Source organism: Crinia signifera, chromosome 8 (assembly GCF_055691185.1).
Source record: "Crinia signifera chromosome 8, ASM5569118v1, whole genome shotgun sequence".
NCBI lineage: Eukaryota > Metazoa > Chordata > Amphibia > Anura > Myobatrachidae > Crinia > Crinia signifera.
The window spans coordinates 97,844,152-97,864,735 of NC_139224.1; the positions used below are offsets into that span (position 1 = coordinate 97,844,152).

General features: G+C 40.9%; 1 protein-coding gene across 9 annotated transcripts in view; it reads right to left on the minus strand.

Moving 5' to 3' along the window:
• CLCC1 (chloride channel CLIC like 1) overlaps positions 1-20,584 on the minus strand; it is a 112,229-nt gene that overhangs the window by 20,109 nt on the left and 71,536 nt on the right. For 3 of the 9 annotated variants that reach the window (XM_083156836.1, XM_083156837.1, XM_083156843.1), the window contains one exon: positions 16,102-16,204. The exons of 2 other annotated variants lie outside the window; for them this stretch is intronic. In XM_083156836.1, coding sequence (XP_083012962.1) covers positions 16,102-16,204 — 103 coding nt within the window. Of the gene's footprint in view, positions 1-5,431; positions 5,501-16,101; positions 16,205-16,272; positions 16,309-20,584 lie in introns of those variants that run through there. 4 more of the 9 variants (XR_014454424.1, XM_083156838.1, XM_083156839.1 and 1 more) reach the window with 4 other exon arrangements.

Sequence of the window (20,584 nt, forward strand, 5' to 3'; positions counted from 1 at the left end):
GAAGCCGCTGGTCACAGAAGCATGCTCCTATGACCAGCGACCATTGCAGGGCTGGTCGCTGGATTGCGCTCCTGGTGACAGTCGCCCCGTATGCACGGGGATATGTTCGCTCAGTGACCATATACCTGGCGATTCTTGGTAAAATCGCACCGTCTGTACGGGGCATTAGAAAGATGGTAAATGTATAGTTACCACAAATTAATGTCAGATAGATGACCAAACTGTCAGATAGTTATTAGCGGATACATAGAACACAGAGCTCTTGATCTTATCCATATATGGGAATACGTGCTGGCCCCTGAATTATAGTGCAGCCCTTAGATTACATACTGTGCTTATTAGCCCTGATAAATCTTATATTCAGTGGCAACACAATATATCCATCTAAAGGGGCTTAATCACTGCTATATATTGCTCAATATAACAAATTCCCCCCTTTTTTTCCTCTCTCTCTCTCTCTCTCTATACGCCGCATACGTATTTATAGCGGTATTTATAATCTCCACATAGAGATCAATGGGGCAGATGTATTAAATCTTAACAAAAGATAAATGGAAGGGTGATAAAGAGAGATCAATGCCCAGCCAATCAGCTCCTTACTGACTTTTTTCCAACACAGCCTGTAACATGGCAGTTAGCAGGTGATTGGCTGGACGTTTATCTCTTTATCACCCTTGCATTAAATCTCTTGTTAAGGCTTAATACATCTGCCACTATGTGAGAAACGTTCAGTGTTGGACACACCACCCATGGCACCGTTGCTATGTGCAATGAATGAGTGCCTTAGTGGAATGCACACACATTTCGTTACAATATAAAGTATCAACATAATATCTCAGCTAAAACTGACATAATACATTGAATTAGTCACTGTGTATCTATTCCGTCATACTCCACCTGTACTGATATGGGGAATAACAGGCAGAGTGACCATTTCCACGTATACAGGAGTTTTTCTTTTTTTCTTTTCCTGCATTACATATCCTAATGTCTCTATTTCTGACAAGCACGTATTATTATAGTGCATGACTAAATTGTGGATATTGATTAAAAAGTATAAGACATACTATATTCATTAATTTATTGATAGAATTATTAAGCACAGGGAGACACTCACATCAGCTTTTTAACCAATTGCTTATTGTGTTTGTCCCATATACTTGTTATGTTTGTTTTTATACTTTGCATTTTTTATGAATTTTGATAAAAGTTAATTTTTATGTGTATATTGATTTATACTCTATTATGATATACTAGGAGATAAAGAAATTAAAGGGGGCCACCTAGACTATTCATTAACTATTAATCGCACCAGGTTTTGTGCGTCTGACCACCCTTCTCTTTCTTTTCCAGCATTCTTACATTCAAGACTACCAGCGGGAATGTGCTCATAGTGCACTGGGCACTTAGATGAAACCAAATGTATAAAAATGCAATGCCCCCCATGAGATGTGATTTTACTTAAGTAGAACTATGGCACAAAGTCCTTTATATTTGTTTTACGTCCGAATAGGGCTATTATTGCCATAAATTATGTATACAGCCCAACCAACTGCCCAGAACTTTACAGAGAATATATGCCATTCACCTCAGTCTGTGCCCCGCTTACAGTATAAAGTCTCTAATTCCTACAGTTATTGTTTTTGTCAACAACCAATTAATCGATCACTGTTTTTGTACTGTGGAAGTACCTTGGAAACTGAAGAAAACACAGGTGAACATATAAACTCCACACAAAGTTCCTGATCTAGAATCAAACTCGGGCAGTATGGATGGTGTAATGGTTAGTATTACTGCCTCACAGCACTGCGGCCACACAAGTACCAGGGGAGGAGCGGCCATGCTTTCTACGATAAATGCAATAAACACAATATAATGTAGTTATTACGCCCTCATCCCCACTAGCCGATTAATGCTATACTTCTGATTAATGTATAAGTTACCTCTATCCCTAAACCAGACGGCCTTATAAATGTCTACACCCACTTATAAGATCATGGCCAGAAGAATACATGAAGCCTCAGACTACAATGTCTTTACGTCATTCATTTGGCTCACAAAAACAAAGCTTCATTGATTTTTGGTGCAGAGTGTCTATGATCGTTGTCATATGGGTATCTAATGGCTCGACCCTGCCCAAATTTGGCTTTCTACCCTTTTTAATTTTAGGGCTTTGGAGACTAGAACCAACAGAAAAAATATCAAACTTTGTGTTTTGCTGCATCCCCTTTCCATACACAATGGAACCAAAACAAAATTGTCTTCCATTACCCTTTTGTTCTGAATAAAATCCTTGGCACAACAAACACAGCTATATATGGTTTGCCAAATGTATACTATAGAGAGAATGTCATAATACAAATTAGCCTCCTAGTAACTCAAAGGACAATCCGCATCTTATAAGAGGTACCAAGCACTTTATGAGAATATTATCATAATCCATGAGATATATTTGTTAGGTGTGGAGTGCCCCAGGGATTTGTACTTGGAGCAGTGGTTTTTAATATCTTTATTGCTGACATTGCAAATGGTAGTGAAGGGAAAGTATGCCTTTTTGCTGATGACTCAAAGGTATGCTACAGGGTAGACACACCTGGAGGTGGAAAACAAATAGTTGATCATCTAGATAGAGAAATGGCAATTACAGTTTAATGCCAAAAAATGCAAAACCATGAACTTGGGTCTCAAAAGTAGTATAGTACAATAGTATGAATAGCATTGTATTGGAAACTACCGAGAAGGAAAGGGATCTAGGAGACACTATTTCAGTCGATTTAAAGGCAGTTAAGCAATGTAACAAAGCAATGCGGAAGGCAAATCAGATGTTTGGTTGCATATGGAAAGGAATCAGCAGCAGAAAGAAAAAAGTAATAATGCCACTGTGTCCAGTTCTAGAGGCCATAACTCCAGAAGGATATTAATACATTAAAGACCATACAAAGAAGGGCAACTAAAATGGTACATCAGAAAAAAACAGAACTGCGCATAGGTTATAGTTAATTAATAATTAGTATTTATTAATTATAAAAAGTATATATGTAAAAAAAGTATAATATGCACAGATCTGTTTTTATCGGTTTTACTTTTCTGGCATTTGGGGTGTTGAGCACTCCCCGACAGAACAGCAGCACGGGTCTTTAGAGCTGTATCTTATATATTAGACTTTGTAGCGCTAGACTTACTTTTTCGGCCTACATCACAAAATGGATGGAGCAGAGAAGCGAAAGGAGGGACATGATAGATATGTTCAGTGTGTATTGTTTATTAGATTAATTAGTCTTATTGTGGTCACATTCTCTCATGCACCCTGTTTTAACCTATATTTCATAGCTTATGTTAACCAGTTCCCTAGATGATTAGTGACAGGTGTGTTGGTAACTGCTCACCTATAAAAGCATAGTCTGCTGTGAGCTTTAGACCAGATAGCATGCCTGGAATCAAACATTGATGTGATAGCTATGTGTATTGTAGCCATTTTGAGCAATAGTGTTAGGACCTGCAGAAAATGGGGTCCCGTGAAGGGAGCTGCAGGCTTAAATGCATTGATCATTTCATGAACTAAATCTCCACTATTTATTAATATAAGTTGGTACTTGTTTCCTAGCACGGCGCCGGTCGGGTCCCATCGCTTACCATAACTTAAGGTATGCGATGGGACCCGATCAGACCCGATTTTAAGTGTTTTAAGACGTTCCCATACAATGTTAAAATCGCATCGCATGCCATTACAATTTTTAATTGTATACCCACCATGATGGTTAATTAGTATGTGAAATGCCCCCCATTGTTAACGCCACGATCAACGCCAACCCGAAGCGGGGCGAGCGCAGTGAGTCCGCGAGGGGCGGCGAACGCCATGCCACAATCAACGCCAACCCGAAGCGTGGCGAGTGCAGCGAGCCCGCGAGGGGTGGCGGTACGCATCCTCCGACCTTTCATACCCCCACTATCCATGTCGGTGTGGAGTTGATTTTATATAGTGTGGCGAGCGCAGCGAGCCCCGCAAGGGTACGCGGAATACATGTGAAGTAATGTGCGTCCGCTCGCCACGCTTCAGGCTCGCTGCGCTCGCCACACTATATACAATCAACTCCACACCGACGTGGATAGTAAGGGTATGAAAAGGTTGGAGGACGCATACCACCGCCCCGCTCACTGCACTTGCCACGCTTCCAGTTGGCGTTGATCGTGGCGTTAACAATGGGGGGGCTGGGAGAATAGACCCCCCAAAACAAGTTAGGCTTCCTGGCCTCGAAATTACATGAGGCAGCCAAACATATTTAGTATGTATCATGCTTTCTAGGTGTGGGAATTTAGGGCCTGCTCCAGAGTAGGTTGCAATATAACGAGGACTCACTTAATTATAATCTATATTACACTGTTGTTGCATTCCCTATACTGAAATGGTATATTTATTATGTAATGGGTAATTAATTAGATTTTTATTTATTTTTGACAATGTGATCAGTGTCTAATTTGATCATAGTCCTTGAATTTAATACAATCTGCATTCCCCTTAATTTGAATTAATTATTCCTCTTATTCCATCCCCTTAAACGAATCTCAGTAAAAAATACAAACGAACATGAAAACACGCTTTCCTTACCGCTATTAATATACAGTATTTGCATGTTTATTATATTTTTCTCTGTTCAGCTCCTAAAAATGTTTCTGATAGGTTTTCTCATTACATGTTAGAAGCCCTGAATTATCTAATTTATTATTTCAATTATATGGTCTCTATATCAGCATTCTGTGCATTAGGGCTTAATAGTGACTTGTGAAGTGTTAATGCATTATCCAATTCCTACCAATATTAATGCTTTCTATTCCACCAAGTACTTTACTGGTTTCCCATTGCATAATTACAATGTATTTCTTACCTTTATCATCTAAAAAGAAATACCATTGTTGCTCCTGTTGTTGGTGATATTACATGACCATTTAATCTGTGTCCTGCTTGTGGTAGTTTGTGTACCACAAGCATTTTGCTCTATCCAATTTAAGAGCCAAATTCAATTAGTCATAATGTCACTTCCTGTAAAGTTTTCCATGACCAAAGGCCACAACATTTGGCTAATTTCACTTGAATATTGGTAAAAATTAACACAACTATAATTTGGGTGTTTTAATTCCCAATTTCCTAAATTGGCATCAATAGCTTTCCATTATATCCTAGGGGACACTACAGACTGCTGGTTTAGAGGATAGGCAGATGAATAAAACGATTGGATCCAAAATCCACTCGTGGATAACTTATAGTCCATATTTCTGCCCTTAGCTAATTCCATTATGGTTTTCAGGCTTTCTGGTGGAGCGGTGTTAACCGACATCACAGTCAGCTGGTGCCTGCCCCCCTTACCAGCCGCAGCTCCGGAAGCGGGTCACCAGACACCTGCATGCATTTTGGGACCCTGTTGCCATTACCTACCCACTCCTCCTATACCGGCTGGCCGCTTCCTGGGAGCCGCGGCTTTATCCTCTCTTCAGCTGTAAAACCCTATGGATGTACATAGGAAGGAAACACATACATTGTTGTGAGATGAAAATACTTATGAACACCTCTCGAATGACCCTACTAAATAAATATTTAAATATGAACTCACAAATTTATTGAAACAAGGATAATGGAGTCCTTAATAAACACAAATTTTAATTTATGAATAAGAAATATAAAAATCTCTTACTTTTATTTTTCCCCCTAAAATACACAAAAGGTGCTATAAATCCACCTGGACACTCGATTGGTAAGGGATCCTATTCCAGATACAAAGAATTATGAAATTATGTGGATAAACTATTATAAAAATATGGGATTCCGACCACTTTTAGGGATTTTACAGAAAGTTCTGAAACCATCAAATGGGAATAGGACTAGATTGTTGGTATAAGAGGTATCTTTTTTATATACACCAGTAATTATTTCAGAGTATTGATTTTAGCTCATAATTACTTCAAATTATATGACCATTTTTATCTACAAATACAAGCAACAGCAATGGGGACAAAGTTTGAGCCTAGTTACCCAATGTCATTCATAGAAAAATGGAAGGGTACATACATATACAACAACCACCCTATCAGCACAAATCTGGTCCTCTGGAAATGTTATATTGATGATGTCATCATTCTATGGATTAGCGATTTGACTATTCTCTTGGAGCTTTTTGGAAAACAGCAACCGAAATAATAATATTCTCAAATTTACACCAAATCCCATTTCTAAAAGGATTTACATTTTCTGGACTTTTACATTATATATGGAATGCAAACATTCAAACTATGACTCACTTCAAGGAATATAACCCCCAACAGTTGTTACCGAAATATATATTTTTTAAAATGTGTTTACTACAACAAAAACACATAACATACAAAGATGTTGCATGTAGTCAAAACAAGTAGGAGAGTTAGCAGTACATAACCGTAGCAGATGAAATTACAATAATCATGGAATCGTAAGTAAGAGACAAAACATGCAAGAGAACAACAAACGGCTTATAGCTAGCAACGTAGCTAAATTATTTAAAATGGGGGAGCACCTTTTTTCATCACCTCCATGTTATACCATGTTGTTAAATGTACAACCTGACCGACCACCTTTTCCCTAGTGGACAGAGGTACAGTAAAGTAACTAAATTCCTGGATACAAATATATAAAAAAAATGGGGGGCTCTGGATTCTGCATCTAGTGAACATTCAGTCGAGTCCATCTGGTATAAGAACGTAAGGCAAGAAACAGATTATTGCAAAGGGTATAGCCACGCCTAGTAGACTGCTGCACAGTCTATCATCCAGGGATACCAACCCCCAAAATGGACATACAGATACTAGCTTCTCTGTTACATGTCTCCCATTCCCATTAAAAGAAGGCTCACCGTAGTATGGTGCCCTATGTTCAACAAAAGGTTTCTTTAATCCAAGTCCAATCACCATCAGTGAAGTATCATGAATCCAGGTAATTTTCATCAGTAAAAAGGTTTATTCCAGCAATCCCAAAAAAAATATCACACCAATAAAAAACAGCCAGATGGATAGACTCCTATCACTGAAAACCTCAAATAACCTATGCTCACCCTGGTAGAGAGACAAAAGGTTAGTGCCAGAAAGAATGGAAAATAGGGCCAAGGGATCAGTGTTGTAGGATACTCCTCTGTCTCACCGATGTGTTTCGGGCCCCAATTGGCCCTTTTTCAAGGTGTGGAGTCGGAGGACATAGTGTTCACTATGTCCTCCGACTCCACACCTTGAAAAAGGACCAATTGGGGCCCAAAACGATTTCAGGGAACACATTTCCATTTTGCCAAACCAATATAGATCTTAGCCAAATCTAGTGTACATCTAATATGCATATACAAGAAAGATGTGGAAAAATGGGAAAACGACCTTCTTCTTACGATAGCATCAAGTGGATTAGATTTATCTACCGGTCAAGATTAGATAGCAATTTGGTTCAGCTTCTAACCTGGAAGTAGATAAATAAAGGAAAATCTAAAAAAGGAAAAGGTATCCCTAAGCTGGGACAGAGGCAGAACCATTGAACAGTCCTCATTAATAAATTGGTGTGCTAGACGTAGACCCTGGAGATGCCAAGACCGAACGACCCCATGAGTCCCCATGTTGAAAAAGTCCCCATGTTGAAAAACAGGATTTTAGAGTAGGGGTAAAAAGAAAGTGTTAGTAACTGACAAACCTTGTAATTTCGTCAATGTCCTCCATGGCATGGTGTGGAAAGTAAGCGATTTCCTACCACAGAGGAGGGAAGATGAACATGCGGTGTATGCAGTGAGGAGACCAAATCATAAGTAGGACTAAAAGCTTGGTCAAGGTCTCCATATACAAAATTGTCTCCACCCCTTAGCCAGTCCAGAGTGTATTTATAATTGCCTGCTGATGCATAATCCTTTATACATGGGACATTAAGTCCACCCAAGTTAAATGCTTGTTGTAATTTAAATAGAGATATTCTATGCTTACCAGCCCAAACAAACTTGGTCAGTGCCTTATCTATAATTCTATCATCTCTCTGAGTCATCAAAAAGGGCAGCATATGGACTGGGTATAATAAACAGGGAAAAGATACCATCTTATAAAACTGACAACAACCTAGGTACGAAATAGGAAGGTTTTCCCACCTTTCAAAATCAGCCAACATTTGTTGAATAAAGTGTGGCATACTAGTGGCATATATGCTATATGGTAAAGTAGGAATTCTCAAACCCAAATATATCAAGACATCCCTTGCCCATTTAAAAGGGAAAGTCCCCCTATATTCCTGTTTAGCAACATCATATAACACTTCAGTTTTGTCTACATTTACAAGGAAGCCCGAGATATCCTGAAAATCAGTTAGGGTTTTGAGTAAAGGGGGAAGAGACAATTTTGGGTCACTAAAATATAATAGAAGGTCATCCACAAAAGCAGAGACCTTTATCTTGTGTCCCCCAACCCAAAGTCCCTTCCAAGTGGAATCACTAAAAGTGCGTATTAGAGGATTTAGGGCCAAATTATAGAGTAAGGAGGAGAGGGGACAGCCTTGTCTAGTGCCTCTGTTAAGCACAAATGATGGGGAATTAACCCCATTAACAGTAAGAAAAGCTGTAGGTTGAGCGTAGAGCATTCAAAATACACCACTAAATTGTGGGCCAAATTGCTGTGCGTGTAACGCCCTCAGAATGTGTGGCTAGGACACCCTATCAAAGGCCTTGTCAGAAACACAGCTGACCACAATCGCCTTTTATTAGTAACTTGCTTGTTATGAATCATAGCAGCCAGTAACATGCGAACATTGTGTACAGAGGTAAGACCCCTAAAAAGCCATTGTGCAGGGTGTAATACTCGAGGAAAGATACCTGGAAGAAGTTGCGCTATCAATTTTGAAAATATTTAAAGATCTTGGTCAGTAGTGAGATAGGCCTGTATGATTGAACCAGTGTCGGATCCTTACCCAGTTTAGGAAAAACTACAGTCCTCGCCTCATTAAAACCCGGCGGAGGGGAATGACCTTTAAAAAATAATTAAATGATATCAGTAGGTGTGGTATTAAGTGTGGGGAAAGGAGCTGATAATATTCCACTAAAAAAACCATCAGGTCCGGGAGATTTACCTTTTAAAAGAGATTTGATTATAAACTGTAGTTCCAGATCCGTCACCGGTTCAACCAAAACCATAATATTTTTTATAAACAACATTCCTAAGGGACAATTCAGATGCATACAAAGAAACAACAAAACTCATGAATAAAGTTTAAAGAGAGATACAATGAATTATATCTGGAAATCTGCACACATTAAGCCTCCATGTTGATAATTTATTGTAACGGGGAAAAAAATAAGAAAAGAAACTATAGACTGAAAGAAAAAATATATAATAGTAACAAACTGCAATCAAAAATATGTCAAATTTACTAGATTGGGCAAATCCCAAAAAGTTGGGAAAACAACTATGACTTTAAAAACTAGAATCCAAAAACATCTTTTGAACATTGAAAAAGCATGATCCACTCATAGTGTGCCAAAACACTCTTTTCAGACATACCATCCGGGATTTTAAACCAATTGCGCACCAGGAAATTACAGGTGCGCAGGACCCAGGATTTTAGTAGACTAAAATCCCGGGAACAGCCTTTCAGATGTAAGGCTAGTCACTGGATTATGCTCGTGAAAAATCCCTGGATTTTAGCGTATGTCTGAAAGGGGTATTAGAGACACATAACAACCATATGAGCATCAAGAACATAGGCCAATGGCACGGACTTTTTCGATAACTGCATATATTGATTCAGACAGCTGCAGGTGTCACTGACCATTCACCACAGCAGAGAACAAGCTCTTTCTTTTGCTGTGGTTTGGGCTGTATAGTAGATCTCTTAATAGTAGCAACATGTCGTGCATGTGGAGACAGCCATAGGGGAAAAAACACAGCACAAAGCAACAGGCTAATGAGCGCTAGCAAGGATCTCCAGTGGTGTTTGTGGGGGGGTGGGGACTAGTTTTCACTCCCTCACTTTCGTAAGCAGAAAGTCATCATTTCCCTGACATATTGATGAAGTTCTGCAGCCACATCAATTTTATGTGGTCGCCTATTTGGATGATGTCCTTCTCTACAGTACTCATGGGAAGGGCACATTAAAAACTTTATTCAGACTTTAAGCATGCTAAACTGCTAACTAGAAATATAGACCAAATACTTTGGGTACCATGGTACGCAAATGGATGTTCTAAGCTTCTGGTAAAAGAATACTGTAGTACAGACCACAAAGAGGCAGTTGCATTATTTACAGGGATGACATATTACAGGAGGTTTGATTAAAGAAAGCTAATGCAATTAATCTGAAGAGAACTCTGCTGACCACACATGTGGAAACCATTCTGCGGTAACTTAATGGGGTCCGGTAATAATTGTCTGACAGGATCACAGAGAAAAATAGTTTGAGAATCCTGCACTTAACATTTATCATACCAGTCCCTTCAAATGTCGCCTGAAGTGCCTGGTGATTTTATAGTGTGTACTTCGCTTAAGACAAAGTCTTAACTCAGGAAATTGAAATGGAAAAAGACTGTCTTGCTATATAATGGTCACTTTGGTATTTTGGTGTTACCAGGAGTGTTTCATAGAGTTCTTGGATTGTGCTCCCCAGAAGTGGTTACATTCTAGGATTCATGAGATTTCTTTGCCTTCCAGTCACAAGTCACTGGCCAGCACCACTTTATCTTCATGCTAATTTTTTTTATGCAGGGTTAGCAGTGCTTAAAAACACCAAGCTCATGCCTTGTAAAGACTGACATCACGGGTTTCAGTAGTACAGTTAGACCATTCAGAACCCAGAGGGTGGGCTGTTACAGGTGCGTGGGATGCCCCAAATGCAGCTACCTTACCCCTTGCAAAGAGTTGGTGCATCCCTACTCGGGTAACAAATACAAAATTAAATGGCCACTTACATGTACCACCAGGTTTGTTATTTATGTTCTATACTGCCCCTGCGGCCTACATTATGTGGGCAAAACGGACTGTACATTCAAAACCAGGATGGCACTGCACAGAAGTGCCATCAGGGCTGCTCTGCTTTCAGGAAGCAGCGAACAACCGGTGGCAAGGCACTTCGCCTTGAAAAAAACATTCCATGGCGACACTTAAGTACAAAATCATCACCATGCCTCCGCTTCCATCAGAGGGGGCAAAAGGTCTAAAAGATTACTCCAACTTGTAGCAGAGTGGAAAAAAAATAAATAAAATGAACAAGAGAAAGCAGCACTGAATTTTACCAATGTCACAGTATTATTTAATGGCAAAAAGAATACAATATTTTAAAAACAATAACAACACTTTTAAAAAACCATATGGTAAAACATTTTAAAAAGATGTTTGAATGGGCCCAAATGAATAGTAACCAATTTCAAGGATGATAGAACCTGCTCTGATCCTGGGGAAAGCTTTTGGAGGAGTCCTTATTGGCCACTTGGTGGTATCCTGAAGCTGTTGAGATGGACTACAACCGATGGCACAGATGGAATTAGCCTTATCGGGAGTCCTCACTGCTACGAGTGGTCAGGTATCCAAGGTTTTAATGGCAAGAGACTTCCAGAAGTACGGAGATCCGATCAGAAGAAATAAGCAGGTGGGGCGGGCCCTTTGGTGTATAAGGATTTTCCTTGAAGCAAGAGGGGTCCAGAAAAAGAAAACACCAACACGTTTCGCAGTGCTACTTACTGCTTTATCAAGGTGTCTGTTTAGGTCTATGGGTGCCATTTTTATACCTAACTTCCCATAGGTTCATTTGCATAACACATTGGGTTCATTGACAAAAAATATAAAAATATGCACTAAACTTACTCGGAGACAATAACATCATAATAAACTACATAATTCAAAGATTCATATTGTAATTCTATATCAACATATATGAAAAAAGAGAAAAAGAAATTTATAGGTCAAATAAAGACCAATAGCTTCCGGGTCATCTCCCAATCAGATGGGGACCAATCACTTCCGGATCACAGGTCCGGTTGTTGAATAATGTTGTAGCAGAGTGGATCTTTAAACTAGACACTCTTCAGTCTAAAGGTCTAAATGACCATATGGGCTTACACAGCTTTTTGTAACAGCCCATCCTCTTTGCCTTTTCACACAACCCATTAGTAATATCGGCATTGTACTAGATATACACCTACATTATGTTACATTATAACATCTTTCTTTTCAGGTAACTGCAGACGGCATCCCAGTTACATTTCTGCAGCCTCCCCTAGCTTATTACTGGTCAATATTGACTTCAGTCTGATTAATATTTATGCCACAATGTGGGCGCTGATACTCTTACATTCACCCACAGTCCCGAGGAGGACACACAATATTGCATCACAGGGTGTGTTGACGGCCGGAGAGCAGGAGCAGCAGCAGCCAGCCAGCCAGAAAGAAGGTGACAAACGGGGCGGCGCGGACCAGCTGGGTGAGTATGACAGGCGAAGGGGGGGTAGCTGGGCGGCCCGTCGGGCTGAAAGTGTCTAATCTTTCAGCCAGGCAGGCGTACACACACACGGCGATGATGGAGGAAAAATCACCCATCTTCACCAGCAGATGAACCACTTTCCTAGCGATGATGTGGGAGCGCGCATCATCGCTAGTAGGCAATCTCTGGCCTATACACACTAGGCCTTAAATCTAGATAGAAAAAGTGACCTCCTGCTGCTCCGGCGTCGTATAGCGGTTCTCGCTTGGCAGCACAAGAAAGTGATCTACGGCTGTAAAGTGACTCTCTTTGCAGCTGGAGGTCACTTTCTTGCGGCGTAAGGTGACTTCCAGCGGGAGATTTTGCGCCTTCTCCTTCATGCTGTGCGCCACCGCTGCTCCATTTGGGCCTCCCAAATCTATCCGGATCTGGTCACTTTGCTTCTTTTTTTTTTTTAAACTGTGTGTTTGTGTGCTAGCTATTTGAGGGCACAGGCTTCGTGCAGTGCTCATCCATAGCTCAATTTTCCTGTGACTCCCGCCCGCAGCCCGTCTGAGACACGTGCACTCCCGCCTGCCTCCCGGTGAGGAAACACCACCACACCCCTGACCATCACGGTCCACAGGTACAGTCAGTGCTTGTATTAGTCATTGGAAGTGAGTCTGGAGACCTTGAAAAAGCAAAGGCTGAGCTGGGGGAAGAGGTGCTGCTGGAAGTTCCACAGAGGTAATGCATTGCTTTCACTGCTGTATAATGGGCATCCTGCGTGTGGCATACGTATAATGAGCATCACGGTGTGTGGCATATGTATAATGGGAATATGTATAATGGGCATCATGTGTGTGGCATATGTATAATGGAGCATCACAGTGTGGGGCATATGTATAATGGAGCATCACGGTGTGGGGCATATGTATAATGGAGCATCACGGTGTGGGGCATATGTATAATGGACATCACTTGTGGAGCATATGTATAATGGAACATTATGGTGTGGGGCATATGTATAATGGGGCATATGTGTGGGGCATATGTATAATGAGCATCAAGGTGTGTGGCATATGTATAATGGGCATATGTATAATGGGCATCATGGTGTGGGGCATATGTATAATGGAGCATCACAGTGTGGGGCATATGTATAATGGAGCATCACGGTGTGGGGCATATGTATAATGGACATCACGTGTGGAGCATATGTATAATGGAACATCACGGTGTGGGGCATATGTATGTGTGGGGCATATGTATAATGAGCATCAAGGTGTGTGGCATATGTATAATGGGCATCATGAGTGGGGCATGTGTATAATGGAGCATCTCATGTGGGGCATATGTATAATGGAGCATCACAGTGTGGGGCATATGTATAATGGAGCATCACAGTGTGGGGCATATGTATAATGGAGCATCACAGTGTGGGGCATATGTATAATGGAGCATCACAGTGTGGGGCATATGTATAATGGAACATCACAGTGTGGGGCATATGTATAATGGAGCATCACGGTGTGGGGCATATGTATTATGGGCATCATGTGTGTGGCATATGTATAATGGAGCATCACAGTGTGGGGCATATGTATAATGGAGCATCACAGTGTGGGGCATATGTATTATGGGCATCATGTGTGTGGCATATGTATAATGAGCATCAAGGTGTGGGGACGGATTCGCTAGTGACAGGTAGCTTCACGGGTGATTAGCAGTATCTCGGATGAGCTCCGATGTGTTTTGTTCCTCAGTGTTTGGCAGTAGGTCAAATGCATGGCTATAGATGACCTCCTGCTGCTCCGCCGACGTGTAGCGGTTCTCGCTTGGCGGCAGGAGGTCAACGCCACAAGAAAGTGACCTCCGGCTGTAAAGTGACTCTCTTTGCAGCCAGAGGTCTTCTCCTTCATGCTGCGCTCTTTTGTCGCCACCGCCGCTGCTCCACTTGGGCCTCCCAAATCGATCCGGATCTGGTAACTGTCACTTAAAACTGTGTGCGTGTGTGCTGGCTATTTGAGGGCACAGGCTTTGTGCAGTGCGCATCCATAGTTCAATTTGCCTGTGACTCCCGCACCCGCAGCCCGTCTGAGACACGTGCGCTCCCGCCGGCCTGTGAGGAAACACAGGCACAGCCAGTGCTTGTATTAGTCATTGTAAGTGAGTCTGGAGGCCTTGAAAAAGCAGAGGCTGAGCTGGGGAAGAGATGCCGGCTGGAAGTTCCACAGAGGTAATGCATTGCTTTCACTGCTGTATAATGGAGCATCACGGTGTGGGGCATATGTATAATGGACATCAGGGTGTGGGGCATATGTATAATGGGCATCAGGGTGTGTGGCATATGTATAATGGAGCATCACAGTGTGGGGCATATGTATAATGGGCATCATGTGTGTGGCATATGTATAATGGGCATCATGTGTGTGGCATATGTATAATGGGCATCATGTGTGGGGCATATGTATAATGGGCATCACGGTGTGTGGCATAGGTATAATGAGCATCACGGTGTGTGGCATAGGTATAATGAGCATCACGGTGTGGGGCATAGGTATAATGGAGCATTACGGTGTGTGGCATAGGTATAATGGGCATATGTATAATGGGCATCAAGGTGTGGGGCATATGTATAATGGAGCATCACGGTGTGTGGCATATGTATAATGAGCATCAAGGTGTGGGGCATATGTATAATGAGCATCACAGTGTGTGGCATAGGTATAATGAGCATCACGGTGTGTGGCATATGTATAATGGAGCATCACGGTGTGGGGCATATGTATAATGAGCATCACGGTGTGTGGCATATGTATAATGGGGCATCACGGTGTGTGGCATACGTATAATGGAGCATCACGGTGTGTGGCATATGTATAATGGAGCATCACGGTGTGTGGCATATGTATAATGGGGCATCACGTGTGTGGCATACGTATTATGAGCATCACGGTGTGTGGCATAGGTATAATGAGCATCACGGTGTGTGGCATATGTATAATGGGCATATGTATAATGGGCATCATGGTGTGGGGCATATGTATAATGGAGCATCACAGTGTGGCGCATATGTATAATGGAGCATCATTGTGTGGGGCATATGTTTAATGGAGCATCACAGTGTGGGGCATATGTATAATGAGCATCAAGGTGTGGGGCATATGTATAATGGGCATCACGGACTGCACGATTGGGGTCATATGTGTATAACGCCCCCATTTTCATTGGCAAAGCCTCATTTTTTGGCGCACCCAGCATTGCGCACCCAGCATTGCCATATATACACATGCCACCAGTAATGCCAGATATACACATGCCACCAACAGTGCCAGATAAACAATGCCCCCCATCCAGTGGTGAAAGTCTAAAAAATTACTTAGTGGTACTGTGTGCGCATACCAAAGTTGTGTATATATGGCACTGCTGAGGGCATTATGTGTTAAAAAAAAAGTTTATTTATCAATAGGTCATCCGCTTTTGTCACCTGCAATTCCAAGTAATAGCCATCCGCTTGTGTCACCTGCAATACCAAGCAATAGTTATCAGCTGAGTCACCTGTAAATATAGAACAAGAAACGTCGACCGTAGTCTAACTACTTTGTTAACTGCAAATATCAACCTGGAAAGTCATCTGATGTCTCACCACTATCTCACCTACAAATACAAACCAGAAAAAGTCATCCGCTGTGTCACCTGCAAATACAGATCAAGAAATGTCATCCGCTGTGTCACCTGCAAATACAGATCAAGAAACGTCATCCGCTGTGTAACCTGCAAATACAGATCAAGAAACATCATCCGTTGGCTTACCTGCAAATACAGTGTGCGGTTCAGTAAAATTAGTGTCCTAATCATCAATTCCCGTTAAAGAGTAACTTAATAAAAGAAAAAGGGAGACAAATAAAAAAAGGACTAACTGGCCAGCAATCAGTTTTCACTAAAATTAGGAACAAAAACACATCTGTAACTATTGCTTCTTTTCGAGTGGCACAAATAATTGCTAAGAACAAAAAAAAACATTTGAGGATGGAGAAATCATTAAAGAAGCTTTTTTGGAAGCTGCAGATGCGTTGTTTGACAATTTAAAAAATAAATCTGAAATAATTTCTGCCATTAGAAGCACACCACTCTCAGCCAATATGGTTATGAGACGAGTTGATATGTCAGATATCTTTGTCAGTCAATTAAAAATGATCTGAACGAGTGCTGCTATTTTTCGTTACAGCTGGATGAGTCTCATAATGCAACAGACATATCTCAGTTGTCTATATTTGTAAGGATGGTATTTAATAATTTTAGTACTAAAGAAGAACTTTTGAAAAATTCTTCCATTAAAAAAATGCACAAGAGGATAAGACCTTTTTACAGAGATTAAAAATGATTTTCTTCAGAAAATATCCCTCTTCACAAGCTTGTTTGTATAACGACAGATGGTGCTCCAGCATTTACAGGTGTCAATAATGTTTTTTTTAGCACTATGTAAGGAGGATCCCAGCTTTCCAAAGTTTATAACATATCACTGCATAATTCACCAGCAGTCACTGTGTGCAAAGTTCCTTAACCCCTTCCCGACATTGCCTTTTAAGGTAATTTTTTTTTTTTTTTTCCTCCTTGTGTTCAAGTAAGCGTAACTTTTTTAATTTTCCGGCTATATAGACACATGAGGGCTTTTTTTTTGCGGGACAAGTTGTACTTTCTAATGGTACCATTTACTATACCGTATAATATTCTGGGGAATCAGGAAATAATTCAATGTGGGGTAAAAAAAAAAAAAAACGCAATTCCACAATTTTGCGCTGGTTACGGTTTTTTTGGAGTTCATAGTTCGTTTAAAATGATGGGTTATCTTTATTCTATGGGTCGTTACGATTCCGGTAATACCAAACTTATATAGTTTTCGTTACATTTTACCACTAAAAAAAAAAATAGAAAATGTTACGGTTTTTCGAATTTGCGTCGCGTCGCCATGTTCTGCGGCTTATAACTTTTTTATTTTTCCACCTACGGACCTGGGTGAGGGCTCATTTTTTGCGGGCTGAAGTGTACTTTTTAATTAATACCATTATGGGATATGGGCGACTTTCTGATCTCTTTTAGCTATTTTTTTTTGGGTAGGCGATGCGACCAAAAAGCGTAGTTTTGGCGTTGGGGATAATTTTCCGTTTACGCCTTTAACCGTGCGGGATAACTAATGTTATATTTTAATAGATCGGACTTTTAGGAACGCGGCGATACCAAATATGTTTATTTTTTTTATTATTTATTTATTTTTATTTGGGAAATGGGGAAAGGGGGGTGATTTGAACTTTTAATATTTTATTATTTTTTTTTTATTTTTAAACTTTTTTTTTTTTTTTTTTTTACTTTTACTACAAGGCCCCCTAGTGTACTTGACCACTAGGGGGCGCGATCGCCTGTACTAGGTTCAGCCATAGAGCTCTATGGCTGAACGTAGTGATTTTTTGCACTTCCTATTACATCCTGCCTGAGGCAGGATGTAATAGGTATGAATACACGGACAGCACAGGGGTCTACATTAGACCCCTGGCTACCATGGCAACCGATCGGCACCCTCCGATCGCGCTGCGGGGGGCCCCGATCGGCGCCGGAGGGGGGCGCCCCCCCCTCCGATCAGCTATTTAAGCACTGCGGGCGCTTTGCCCGCGGTGCTTAAAGGGTTAAACGGCCGCGATCGGCGAACTCGCCGCTCGTGGCCGTGAGAGCAGGGACATGGCTGTAATATACAGCCATTACCTGCTCTCTATCAAGCCAGCTCACTCCGTGAGCTGGCTTGATTCACCCCCAACCGACATATGACGTAAATGTACGTCATATGTCGGGAAGGGGTTAAAGTAAATGAAATTATGAGGCTCGTCATACAAATTGTAAATCAAATTAGAGCCCATGCTCTCCAAAGACGCTTATTTTAAAGTCCTGGCTGATGAGCTGGAGTGCCAGTATGGAGATCTTTTACTAAATTCAGAAGTAAGTTGGCTGAGTAAGGCCAAAGTCCTGCGCCGTTTCAAAGATGTCGTACGAGCCATCATCCTATTTTTCAAGGAACGTAATAGAAACATCCCTGAACTTGAAAATCCTGAGTGGAAACAGAACTTTGGTTTTCTGGTCGACATAACTGAAAACTGAATGAACTTAATCTTCAGCTGCAGGGAAGAGACCAGGATATTACCAAGATGATATCAGACATCCAGGCATTTCGCCAGAAACTTGAATTCTGGGAGATGAATCTCCAGAAAGGAGATCTGAAACATTTCCCTTGTTTGAAAGAAGAAATCCAAATGGAAGAAAACTCAAGTCCTTCATTTGAAAGTCATAGTGAAATAATTACCCACCTAACAGAGGAGTTCCAGTGGTGTTTCAGTGAATTTAAAAAAAAATTGAGCCTCTTGTTTATTTCATCCCCTTTTAAGGAAGTTGACATTGAGCATATGTCCAGTTTTATTGAAAAACAGTTTCAGGAAGATATGCCATCAACAGAAATGGAAATTGTAGCACTGCAAAGTGACCTTTCGGTGAAAAGTATTGCCTCTGGATCCACCATTTGGCCCCTTCTTCCGAAAGGCAAATATCCAATTCTGGGTCGAGTCGCACTTCGTGTAAAATCTTATTTTTGCTCAACTTATTTGTGCGAGTCTTCATTTTCAACAATGAAGATAGTGAAGAGCAAATACAGGAACAGGTTGACTAATGATTTAGGCCTTCAGGCTGTTGGTTTCTTTTTGGACAGGGAAGATACATCCACGGACCTTAAGGATTTTATATTAGAAGGTATATCCCTTATTTTAAAGAACAATTACTTTTGGTTCGATGGTCAATTTTTCCTGCAGCTTAGGGGGACGGCGATGGGGACCAGGCTGGCGCCCAGTTATGCCAATCTTTTTATGGCATGGTGGGAGGAAGTTAACATCTGGAGTAAGCCCCACCTGGACGCCAGCCTGGTCACTTATCGCCGTTACATTGACGATATTTTGTTCGTGTGGAAGGGTGATACTGTGTCCCTCACCAATTTTTGTGAAAATTTGAATAATAATCAGCTTAATATACTCTTGTCATTTCAAGTTAGTCAGAAAGAGCTAAGTTTTTTGGACCTCCTAATCTATGTAGATAATGGTTGTTTGAAAACCAGGAATTATGAAAAACCAACAGATAGTAATTCCTACATAGACTTTAGTAGCAACCATCATAATAATTGGTTGCGGAGCATTCCGAATGGCCAATTCAACCGTATCAGTAGAAATTGCACTGATTTGGAGATCTATCAGGTACATGCTAAAAAACTCAGCCACCAGTTTAAACAAAAGGGCTATCGTACTGATATGGTTGAAGAGGCCATGATTAAAGGTTCGGAAGCCATTCTACAAAGAGGTGACGGAACCGCTATGGCTCCTATTAAGAAACAAAAAGATTTAGGAGTATGCTTCGTCACAAAGTTCACTAGCCAGTCTAGACAAATTGAACAAATTTTCAGAAAGCATTGGGGTATTTTGAGAAATGACCCCATTCTCAAAAAAGTGGTTAAAGAAAGACCTACCTTCATTTATCGTAAGGCACAGAACCTCAAGAACAAGTTGGTGAGGAGTGCAATTAATACCCCTACCCCACTAAATCACATTAAAACTAAAGGTTTTTTCCGCTGCGGTACGTGCAGCATGTGTCGTGCATGTAAGGGTACAATAAAGGCTGTTCAACAATATCGTGCACCGCATACTAATGAGATGCACGATATCATGGATTTTATTACATGCAATACCAAGTTCTGCGTTTATTTGTTAGAATGTTCATGTAAAAAGGTATATATTGGTAAGACCACACGGCAATTAAAAGTAAGGTGGGCCGAGCATGTTCGCAATATTGCGAAGGGGGTGGAGTCTCACAATGTGTCCCTGCATTTTAAGAAGGTACACGGCAGTGACATTAAGCATCTGGTGAATTTTTGTGGCATCAAACTTGTGTCAGATCATTGGAGAGTCAATGATAGAGATAAAAAATTATCACAAGAAGAAATGCGCACCATATATGCATTAAAAACCATCGAACCAGATGGTCTAAATGTGGGATTCGAGCTAAAATGCTTCTTATAAAGTCTATGTTTACCACCTTTTCTAAAAACCTCTTTTATGTCTCATTATGAAA